This window comes from Falco biarmicus, chromosome 12 (assembly GCF_023638135.1).
Source record: "Falco biarmicus isolate bFalBia1 chromosome 12, bFalBia1.pri, whole genome shotgun sequence".
In the NCBI taxonomy this organism is placed as follows: domain Eukaryota; kingdom Metazoa; phylum Chordata; class Aves; order Falconiformes; family Falconidae; genus Falco; species Falco biarmicus.
The window spans coordinates 19372705-19385224 of NC_079299.1; the positions used below are offsets into that span (position 1 = coordinate 19372705).

Here is a 12520-nt window from a genome sequence, read left to right on the forward strand (position 1 = left end):
TGACAGAAGCTGAGGGAAGTGGCAGTCTGTGTTTTCCCACACAAATCCTATGCAGTTCATCGAGAATAATAGATGGCCTGTTTTAAGACCATTATTTCTGGTGCTGAAAAATTGTATCTTATGTATCAGCTAACTAAAGCACTTTAGAGAAATAATCTGTTTGAAGTCCAGAATTTTAAGACTTTTCTTTTTTTTTACAAGAGATAAAGCAACATGTCCCCACTGCTGCTAGGCACCCAGAGATGTTTCCTCTAAAACGTAGGTGGGTTCAAGTATTTCCAGTCTGTAAAATATGCTACTTTTAGCCAAAAAAAAAAACCCCAAGAGCCGCGTAGTCGGTTTGCAATGGCCTCAGACTTACAGCGAGATTTGTCTCAGAAATTCATAATTTTGATATGCACAATGTTTCTCTGTGTTATGTTCTTCTATACATTTGTGCTTGAAATATCAAGCAACAGCAGCGTTTTCATAAAAGTTCGCTGTTCTGGTGCGTGTGCGCACTGATTTTATTCCTAGGGTGACCTCTACTGGTGTCACCGGCCCCGCTCTTGTGATGGGTTTCATTTCTTCAGCCCTATTTCAAAGGGAAAAAAAAAAAAAACCAAACCATCAAAGATAAATGCTTTGCATTAAGGTTTATTTTTGGATTTCTGAGTCTGACAGAAATCTGGTAAGATTGTACTTGTTAAAAAGGATTATGATTTTTCACTATTGCTAAGACAAAGATATCAATAGCAAAACTGACTGAAAATTCAGAAACCAGTGCCACTTTTCTCTTTGTGCAATAAAAAAGGTTTACTCTGACAAAGATAAAGCTACTTTTCGATTGCTTTATGCAATTATTGTAACATATGAAGTGTTTTTAGAAATATTTACCAAATCAGTTTTTAAGCAAATGCTTGAAATACTGATGAACCATTAATTTTGAAAACATATATAAGTAGTTATATAGGATATTATAAGTAGGTTAAAGGATCTTCATAGGTTCTTGTTACTGCAGTGTATTTAAGTAATTTTAGTTATTCCAGACCTGTCTTGGAGGAAAAAAAGCATTTATTTTAGCCTGTGGTGACTGTTAAGTTACATACCATAACAAACTTATGCCCATGTTTTTACATGCTGTTTTGTGCTTCAAGCCAGCACAGTATATGGCTAAAACTGTGAGTTCTTGAAGATCTTTTGTATTTTTGTATGTACTAAGTTCTTCCATAAAGATGATCACAATCAGGAAAAATACCATGGAATCGAAGCAGCAGCTAGACAAGCAGCAATGATTCCCTCGTAGCAGTATTTGAGGTAATATGCTTTGGGTTTTACTATGTAAGAATTAAGTTTAAAACTGTAAGAGAATGTTTGAATAAGACACCTTACATCTGTCGCTTCAGGTCTCAAGCCCACACAGACCTTTCTTTCTTTCTGTAAGTTTCTCTTCAATCTTTCTAGGGTGTTTTGTAGTTTTATTTGTTGATAAACAGTTTTTACTGTAACCCTTTTTAGCAGGTTTTACTAGGTGCGATGCTAAATTCTAGAGGCAGCCATGAGTTTTTCCTTTCGTTGTTTCTCCAAGAAAGAGAACACTGCATCTTTACCAGAAATCTTTTCAAGTAGTTTCTCCTGATCTGTCAGAGAACATTCTGACATTACTTGTGTGTTCCTGTTAAGCTTCCCACATGACCCACTCAACTTCAGCTTATCAGATCTCAAAAAAGAGCAAAGACATCTTTGGATAAAGTGATATTTTTATTAGAAGTCATGAACTTGTAGCACAGCTATCCAGTTCTCAGTTTTATTGACATTGACTTCAGCATTTCACTGTTGTTGGAACAGCTTGCAGTCTTTGCAAGCTTTCTTGCTATGAAGTGTTTTTTCTGAAATACTGAAAAGCTCAGTGTGAATTGCATTATTATTTAGAGACTCCTTCTAGTGACTAGCAAGTAAGCAAAACAGAATCTGGAGATTAAGCTCTCAATTCTCTAATTTAGCCTACTACAATTAAGATATTAGGAAAAAGATGCTATGAGGATAGTTACACATGGCAAGAGGTCATCAGAGAAGTTTGCAGGGTCTCCGTCCTTGGAGTTTTTCATAACATGTCTGGACAACCTAGTCAGCTCAAACTCAGCTTTGAGCAGCAGGTTGGACCTTGCAGCCTTACAAGGTCCCTTCCAACCAGAATGATTCTGTAATTCTAAAACAGGACTTGAGATGGAGTGAGCAAAAAATAAATTAGGTTTTATGCACAGCCTAGTGATTCCAAGCCTAAACTTGTTTGCTTCACCTTCTGTATACCTCAGAGTAGCCTTTCTATTGGCTCTAAAAAGCTGGTAGAATAACCAAGGTTTCCTCCGCAAGAGCTCTTTGTAATAAATAAAAGTCCTGTAATCTAATGAACTGTAAAGCACAAATGGAGCTCTTTCACATCTGTATTTGCTTTGATTTTTTCAAGGTAAAGGCCAGACCTAGAATAGCAGTTTCCATCTGATTGTGTAAAACCCAGGACAAGGGATGAATGAGAAATAACATGGTGAATGTGATATATCCAGTGTTTCAGAACAAGCTATAAATCTGGTGAAAAACTTCTTCCATTTTATATTTTGATGAAACGGCTAAAATAAATTAATTCACTACTTCTTTGCTCAAAAATGTTTGCGTGTTTAAGATCAAAGAAAATAATGATGTGGGACAAGTAGTTGCTAATAATATCCCACAGATGTGCAGAGGTTGGATATATTTCTCCAGATAAGAATCATGTGGATAAGTTGTAATAGTTTCTAGATATGTCAGGATTGTCTCTTCTCAGTATACAGTACAGTGTAATTCACCTGACAGCTACCAGAACATCGAGCTCAATGTCCTTTCCTTCATGGATCATAGTTGTCTGAGTTATGAGAAATGCCTAAATACATGTATACATCTTGCACCTTCTTGAGCTGGTAGCCTAGCACAAACAGCCTAGCGATTCTGCACTGCAGCCAACGGGTATGTTTACGGGAGGACCAGCAAAAGTGTGGCACTTGATACGGGGTACGAGTGTGGCCAGCTGGGACAGAGGGTCCCAAAACCATAATCTGATCCCCACAACTGCCCAAGGTGTATACAGATGGCTCTGATCTAGCCCACGTGCCAGAACATTGAACAACATCCAAATGAATCTTCTTAAAGAACAGCATTCCTGCCGACATGTAATCCTATGGATTTCCTGGAAATTCCCTGGAAAACTCGTACATCATACTAACATTTAGAAAAGCATTTAGGAAACCCTTTTAGATGGCTAGTGGAGTAGCCAGGCGAGAGAGTGGAAACAAAACGTCTGTAGTACTTTGGTCTTTAATGTAAACCTAACTGAAGCGGGGTCTTAAGACGTATCTTTGCTATTTGCACAGAAAAAAAAATCAGATCCATGACAGAGGTGCTTCAGGCCTGACACCTTTTGTCTTATTTGAGGCAAGGGTTAAACTAAACACTATACAGTGCAACCCCATGCTCATAATACATTGATTTCTCCAACAATGGTGGTGTTTTCCTGTTTTCCATCCCCTCTACTCCTCTCTTGCAGATGAATGGTCTTTTAGAAAAACCTTGTAGCAGAAAGTTCAAAATTGTTCAAGCTGATACTACTGTATACATTTTTTGGTTAGTATTCACCTCTTGAATCAAGGTTAAAACCCCTTTTAATGTCTAACTTGAAGTGACATGTCAGTTGCGTGGTGCATCTATACCTATACACAGCTGAAACAGAAGCAATTAAGTATAAAATATGTATGCTTATTTTTCCCTAATATTCTTTCAAAATGACATTGTTATCAGTTCAGTTTACAGTCCAAAATAAATGCTTCTGTACACTGTCACAAGTTCCACACAGAATACAGGTAAAACACCCATTATTTTTAGAAAACATCAGAACTATTGAATTGATCCCAGAGTTGCTGTGTGCATTGCATTCCTAAATGTGACCCACAAGCACAGGATTTACTCTGCATGCCTATGTATATTGCTTATGCACAGTAAGGCTGGCACTTCTCAGAACTGAGAATTGTGTGTCTCTTTATCTGGGAATCCCTGGGAAGAAACATGGATGCACTAAGCTTCAGTATCTCTTCTACGCTCTGTGACACTCAGTGTGACTGCACCTTTAACACCTTTAGGTATTTCTTATTCTCAGTAAATTTCTGCTATATTATTCTCAGTCAAGTTCTTATCCTGACCAGGCATTGCTTTACAGAAGTTACAGTCATTGCTGTCGTACTGCAACTGTGGTCTGCACATTGATGACAGATATCTTAGCTTCATGATAAGCAACTTCAGAAGTCTTTTCCATCCTTTTCTTTCAAGAGCAGCATGACAAAACTTAGGAAAGAAACTTTTTTTTCTGTGAAAGTCCTTGGATATTGTAGAAATTAACGCTAATGAAACCTCAAAACTTATGGATGACAAACCACACTCCTTCTTGGGAGGCAGAGAAAGATCATTCAGATATCAGGTATGGTTTTATCTAATACTGTGAACAACATAAATGATGCAACAATAATCTCATGTAATCAAATGGTAAAATGTATTTAAGTTTAGGCAAGAATCTGAGTTAGTAGGGGTTTCCTGACTAAGACCCAGCTATGTTACTATTCTAATAGATCAGCTGGCATGTATGGAATACATTAAACTTGAAGCTGCTTTTTTGGGCTTCTTTTTTTTTTTTTTTTCTTCCTCCCCCCCCTTATATTGTACTTGTATATTTGGAAACCAATAGAGAACTTTTAGCCACAATGGTTTCAGAAACTTTCATGGCTTGAGTGCAGCTGACATGAAGGCAACGCCTTCTGTTTCATATGCCATGTATTTTCAGGAGAAAATATATAGATGACTAGTTTCAAAGAAGAAACTTGAGGCAATTGAAGTGTGAGTCTGTATTTAGCCAAAACAGCTTAGAGACTGGAAAAAACAGCTCCACTTTCCAGGTGTGCATTGGAAGTCAGTTAGTTTGAGGGAATATTAAGCCAGTAAAACACTAAACAATACAATGGTACAAAGAAAAGCAGCATACCAATGGACCTGTTTACTAAATTCAGTGATAAAAATAAAAAACATCAAAATACACATGCCCTTAATCCCACACGCATGCACTAACTTGTAAAGTGCTGAAAATAGGACAGTTTCTTTCAATGTGTGCTCATGACCAAGTGGCTGAAATTTTAAAAAAATCTATTACATTAGTATAAGGGGAAAATTGCTCTAAAACCCACAACATAAACTCTTCCAGACATTAGGGTATTTTCTTCTTCTCCTGAGTTTCATTGTGCATACCCATCTTTGCTTTTGTATAAAGCACACACATGGTGCCCGGTGACAAACAGGTTGACATGGCCCAGGGGAGGAATAAGAAAGAAGGGAGAATTACTTGTAAGCTGATCCTGAATAACGATGGATGGGTAGTTCTTTTTAAAAAAACCAAATGACAGCATATGTTCCCATTTGAAAGCACTACAGCCCGAGTTTGCCAAAAGCTGCAAAACTGATAAATAAAGCAGTAAAAATATTAACTGGATACTGAAGTCAATTCTAAATTTGGTAACTTCAAGTGACTATAAATTTAAGCAGATAAACACAAGACTATCCAGTGAAAAAATGAAAATCTTTGACTGTGAAAGTACAGCTAGAGGGCAGGGCACAATGTTATTTGAGGCACAAGACAATAAATCCCTCGGAGTTTGACTTCTAGGATACACTCAGGTCGAGAAATATATGAGCGCCCCAGAGAGTATAAAGTTCAGGGTCACAGAGAGTTTCTTGCAAAATTTTCTGACTGTAGACAAGAATCTGCCAGATTATTTCAAGTTGTTGCCAGCTTGCAGTAAACTATGGTGATAACACGTGGTATCTCATGCTAGAAATAGTGTTTTTCAACCACGTTTGCCATATTGCTTTGAAATAGTGATCCAGTTAGCAGGTGCTATCATTTCTTTCTGGTACCATGTGATTTGGCAGTGTGAAATGTGTTGTAAATTTTAATACTTCCAGTGCTCCAAAATTGGCCCTTTCATTAGAGTAAAGCCATTATATCTTAAAATGCCTCTTACAATCTTCTTTATGAAAAAAAATCCAAACCCCACAAACCTTTATGATATGAACTGAGCGTCAACTCATGCAGAGCTCACCTTCCTCTCTAAGCAGGCAGCTGGTACCAATTGTATTCTCTGCTTCACTTCACCAAATGGATAGTATCTGACAATGAAATAAAAAGTTAGCCCGAAGAGAAATATAGAAGTCATTAACTATTTCACTACCCAGTGTAGCACTATCAAAACCTCTTTACATCGTGTGACTCAGTGCTTTTAACAAAGACTTCACAAAGTAGGATTCATAATTTTTGCCACTCAGCTGTATATGCAGTTATGCTGATGTAAAGGAATTAATACTCCTTATGAATACATTGCTGACTTTGCTAAAATAACTCTGTTGTATAGAACTAAATGGAGGTATGCCAACAGAAACCCCTAGGATACACAGAGGCAGTGTTTTCCTGAACATGCACATCATACCTCCCCTGCATCCCTGAAACCTGGGTCTGCATTATCCAGGATCAAATTGCACCAACTGCATTTGTTTCCCAGGAGGAGTCACTGGGGCACTAAAATTGCATGTGATATTGTACATCAGCTGAATGGCTCAAATCAGTTGATGCACTAAAAGCATAGAGCTAGACTGTACAATCAAGTTTCATATGACAAACTGTCAAGCAATGAATTAAAAGTCAGCTGTGAGTGAACAAAGCAGATACCACTTTGTGTTCTGTGCAGCTGCAGAAATGGTATCTGATAGTTAATATTTCAGCAGTAGCACCTCTGCACTTCTTAATGTATTGCAAAATTTTTAATGTATACGGGCAAAAGTTGGTCTCGTGAATTTTCAAGTTTTCATAATTTAAATGTATATGAGGTTAATACATAGATAAAATGATCTGATGTTTCAATAAACATTTTCTGTTTCCGCAACGGGCAGGCAGATATGTACAATAAAAAGAAAGTCTTTAGAGGAATAAAAAACGATGGCAAAAAAGAAAGTATTTCTTCTTAGGTATCTATCTTAAATGTATAAGTATTATGCTTTCTATATTTTACTCTATTCGCTCAGTTGTCCCTCTCATGTTATTTTAAAATAACTGAGCCTGCATACTGAAGAATGCTAACATTAGACATGTGATACAAAGAGCCTGTAACCTCTGCCTTAGCCTCCCAGCTTCAGCTGTAGCTGAGATTGCCCGGGCTGGCGGGAGGACAGGGGTGTGAGGCAGCAGCAGGAGCCCAGGGGCAGAAAGAGGCCACTGCAGGGATTCAGGAAAGGTAAAGCGAAGAGGAGAGAACAGAAGTAGCAGGGAATGAGGAGAAGGCAGAATTGGCAGCAGCCAAAAGGGTTGAAATACATGCCACCAGACATAGATCTCTTTTGCTTGGAACATCAGGAAAAAGCTGTGTGTTTATCTGTATATATTACGGTAGGCTGATTCAAAAAGGACTGCTCTTTAGAGCAGAATGCTATTCAGTTCACAAGCACATTGTTGCGATGAGCAGGTGTGACAAAAAGCTGAAATGGAGACTGCAACAGCATGGGAAGACACCAGAGAACTCACAAAACAGTGCCAAACTAGGCATGGCCTGGGTTTGACTTGCCACTGCACCTCACCTGACACTGGACCTCTTCTGCCTTTGTGACTGGAACGCAATAATGCATGTCTAAGTTGTAGCCATTTACTTGATGAAATAGCCAGTGCTATTTTTGCTGCTGGGACCTCATCAGCTTGCAGCGTACTCATCTCTTTCCATTCTGTACACATACAAAACTCTGCTCTTCACCTTGGCCACAGCTGTTTTTCTTGCTTTCATCACCTGCGTATTGCTAGAGATAATGGGCGTAGCTCTATGCAGGGTTGAGGATGCTGGGGCCTTTGTGTGATAGAGGTACTCATCTCATGTAAAAGGCTTTATTATTAATTCTGAAGGTAACTTACAACCAAATAATCCCTTCTACAGCATGTAATCAGCCACAGAAAAACATTTCTCATGGTGTTTTTATATATGTGACAAAATTCTACCCAAATTTGGCTGCCCTTTCAGAGCTAGTGCAAAAATATTTTTCCAAGCACTAGATGTCTAAATAAATCGGGGAAGGAAAACTACAATACTATGGCCTTGCATCACTCTGTAACAACCAGCAGAATTTGGTTTTCTTCTAGGGAAGTCCTCACTTCAGAAACAGCATTAACATTTTAAGATGTTACTGTCTTCCCCTCTGTATTATTTCCCTTCATTATAGAGGGAATATAATACCTCCTGACCTCAGACACCATAACAGGTTGCGCAGATAAGTCAAACACACTTCAGTGTGCTCAGGAGAGCCCCCTTTAACCACTGCTGAAGACAGCTTTGGCTAAGTCTGGCCAGCTTTGCACAGGAACACGTTAAGGATGCTCACATGGTTGGTGAGCATGGCTCATTTGGGAGGCAGTTACTCTCTAAGTCGTTCCAGTTTGTTCCATAAGATCACATTTCTTTCAAGCCTGGATGCTGTGTATCCGTGAAGGTCATAACAAGTGTGAAGCCTCAGGAGCTCTGCAGTGAGTGTCTCCCCACAAGTTCCTTGTGTAGCTCTGCACTTTCCCACATTGTGCCTTCTCCAGAGGATGAAATCTGACAAATCAGAAAATCCTCATCCCCTGTAATCATTGAAAGGTTTACTGCTTTCCTTAAAGGTTCTGGCGTGATTATGATGGCTGCCTTACTATCCATCGTGTTCAGGTACAATCTGATACCACTGTCATAGCATCTCCTCTGCTGTGATGTTTGCACCTCCTGGCTTGTGTGTTCATTTCAACATTCCAAGCAGTTTATTTTCTAATCTTCTGAGAGTACCTTCTCCACCACAGCTGTCTTCACCCTATCATTCTTTTGTAATCTGCAAATCCAGCAAAGCCTTTCAATGTATCAAATGAGAATTGTGCATGTGCTTTGTCCACCTTGACTGTCTGTGTTAACATGCTTGACCCAAGTACTTTAAATGAAATAAAATGCTTTTCAGCTTCATCTGTATTAAGCTACAGGGCGCTACATCAAAAGATTAATGGTTTCAGCTGGCACACTGACAGGCAGAGGGGTCATTACTGCCCTCTTGTTCCAGACAGAATTCCTCTCCTTAAAGAGAGGGTACACTCCTCAGGCCTCACGACAGGTTGACACAAGATTTATTTTCTTGGCAGAAATAATAATCAGGATGGAAACTTGCATGTATTGTAGAGCAAATCTTTTGGTTCTTTCATTTTTTTTCGGTTAAAAAGGCTGAACATGTTTTCTTGGGAACCTTAAACTATTCTCACTCATTCTAGAAATAGAAACTGTTGTAATACTAGTAGGTAACCTTACATTTCCTTTCATTGCTGAACATACAATCCATAATGGCAAGACAATTTTGCCATCTCTCAGAGTAAGCATGTTGTGTATTGCATGCTAACTAGCTCCGTTAGAAGACAAAGAAATCCTAAGCTTTTTTCTCAGGTTAACTGAGGCTACTCTTAATATTTCCACAGTTCTCCTTTACCTTGACAAGTTTCTCACATAGTTTCAAGACACCTTCCTTATTTATACTAATTCCCTGAATTCATTGCTTACCAAAGCTAACTTCTCCTTCAGGATTTCTTTTACTCTTCTTTCTGTTCTGCTGTTCCCAGGCACCAGCACAGCTACTGCTGTATCTTCTTTCTGCAACAACTTTGCTGTCCTGGTCTTGTCCTTGTAGGCAAAATGGTCAGGTTGAATGCATTTGGTAGACTTTTATGGCAAAGACGAACTTTTAAAATGAACTGGCAAACTCACTTTTATTCATATCTAAAATGAATATTCTGGTCTTTACTGGGAAAAAAAATATTAAAAGCAACTTAATTCAAATCACTGGTTATTAAGCATCTCTTATATTAAGGCCTAAATAAGCAATTTGAAGAAACATTTCCAGAGAAATGGTTAATGACCCCCATTTCATTACTTACCTCTTGAAAATTGGGGTTTTTTTCCTAATTAAAAGTTGCTTGGTTCGACATAATAATGTCATTGCTTACATCTGACCATTTCTCTTACAGCTGTTTCTAGTCCTTCTGAAGAGCTAAATATGCTTGATCCAGTAGAAGAGAAACTTCGAATGCAAATTGAAGAAGAAAAGCAAAGGTATTACTTCTGCCTTAAACTTCTGCTATCCTTCGGAAGATAAATTATACTGATAGTGTATTCCAGTTACAATTCTGTACACACAGCTACCCTCAGAGTTTTCTCTGACATTTTAAAAATGTCAGCTTTGTGGTTCACTAATAGTTTTTAAATTTGTGTGTATGTAGTTGGTTTGTCTGTAAGATGCCGCTATGCGAGTGGGGAAAAGTTATGCTTGAGCTAATGGCTAAAAACAAATAAAAATAGCTAAATGTCCTCCCTGAGGATTAGTATTAGAAACTTGTTGTTTGAATCCAAATGTGTTGTGAACCTTTTTGGCTGATTCAGAAATGTCCTGCCTTCCTTGACCTAAGGGAAACTTTTAGGCTATACAGGATTGACTAAGTGTAAATAACGTGCAGAATATGTACTGGTTAACCAGCTCTCACTCTAATGTCAATGTAGCCAGAAGGCTAAAAGAAAACAGACGCAAGGATATCAGTTTTAAGCAACTTGCTAGTGTTTATGTTATGTGCAATCTGTGAGGAAGCTTCTGGCTATTTCATACTACTGGTAAAGCCCCAACTCTATGTTAGCCAATGAAGTTTGCATCTGAAAGGTGAATCGGTCTCATCTCCTACCTGAATCCAAGCTCTGGTGACCAGTTGTTTATTAATGGCAACATGCTGAGAAACCAAACAAAATAATTGACAGATTTGACTGAACCTGGATTTTAATTGTTAATCAATACTCATCCCACTTGAATGTCACTAATTTCTTTACTGAATAAAAGCTTTGTGGGGTGAGATTTTTTGTATTTACTGTCTGGTGAAGCTCTTAAATAATATGGGATGTCTCTTCCGACCACCAATCTGTCTCTGTCCCCTGCATCTCTGTTTACTATATATTCTTCTGTAGTTTAAATCCGTAACTGTTCTAGGTAGGATAAAGCTTTGTTCAGACGTGCTGGAAGTTCTGTAACACACTTTCTTTTTCCATATTAGTTACAAAACAATGTTCAATCACTTGAAAGGGCTGAAGGTTGAGATTGAGCACCTGGAGCTTCTTATAGAAAAAGTCAAGATGAAGCTGCAAAAGGACTTCGAAATGTGGTGGTCTGAAGAGGCAATAAATTTACAGGTATGAAATCACTTCCGTTTTCATTTAAATGTAACACCTTTAATCGTTTCTTAAAGAAGTAGTTAATTGACTAGATAGAAAGGAGTATGAAGAATGGGACTTGGTGCCTGATTCACCTGTACTTTGCCAATGTAAATCAGACAAAGCTAATGTGGATAATACTTGTATGAAGCTAACATAAATGAAGCAAAACGTTTGCTTTCTGCTTTATTTTTTGTTTTGACATTCCTCCAGACAACTTGATTGAAAGCAAAGAATGGTCCCAAAATGCCAAAAACTCTGAAGGGACATAAAACAAATAGAGGACATTGGAAAAAATAATCTTTTTTACTGCTAGCAAAACTATGATTTCATCAGGTTTATGACACGTGCATTAAAAGATGGCAGTCATAGCTGTAAGATGGACAAATCCCAGCAAACGTAATTGGTTTTTAGCTTCCTTTGTTTGCAAAGACTCCAGCAACCTTCCAGCTTCCCTAAGCTCCCAGAGGGTCAGCAGCTCACAGCACAGCCCCTCACTCTCTGGCTGAGTCCCACCACTGCTATCATTGCCTGTTTAAGAACCCAGCAGAAACAGAGTGCTCTAGTTTAATGACTTGTGCAAAACCAAACTGACGAGATGACATTTTGAACTGTGTATTGGAAGTTCATAACACAATCAGTCTGAACGCTACACAATTTCACAAACACAGGAGACAGTACAAGAGGGTCCAGAGGGGGGGATCAACTGAAACAATACAGCTTTCTTATGCTCCCCTTCTGACACATTTTTCATGTCTTCCAAGTAGTGGCATGGCATCTCACAGCAAAGCACTGCCATGAAATGCACATCAGCCTAATGACAAAGAATGCCTAGTGCAGTTCATCCCATATCCTTTATTATTAACTGGAAGAGAAGATTCACTCTTTGGGGAAAGTTGTTATAAACAAAGAAGTGTTTAGCCGTTGGGTTTTTTTAATTCTTATGATTATAAATTAAACTGTATTATTAAGGAAACAGCCTAAAGTAAATACAGAACTTAACACGTGGAATGTAGTTATCCATAAAGTGCCACCGAACTAGCTTAACTTTGAGTTATTGTTGCAAAATACTTTTCAGGTTAAAATCCCTAACCACATTAGTGGCAAAGAGGATAATGTTTTAGTCACCCTCCTGTCTAAATATTTAGGCTTTTCAAAGCGCTGCAGGTAATATTCTT

General features: G+C 38.3%; 1 protein-coding gene across 1 annotated transcript in view; it reads left to right on the forward strand.

The window, feature by feature from the left end:
* KIF6 (kinesin family member 6) overlaps nucleotides 1-12520 on the forward strand; it is a 158356-nt gene that overhangs the window by 132096 nt on the left and 13740 nt on the right. Inside the window, 2 exon segments of the mRNA XM_056357424.1 lie at nucleotides 10118-10202; nucleotides 11186-11321. Coding sequence (XP_056213399.1) covers nucleotides 10118-10202; nucleotides 11186-11321 — 221 coding nt within the window.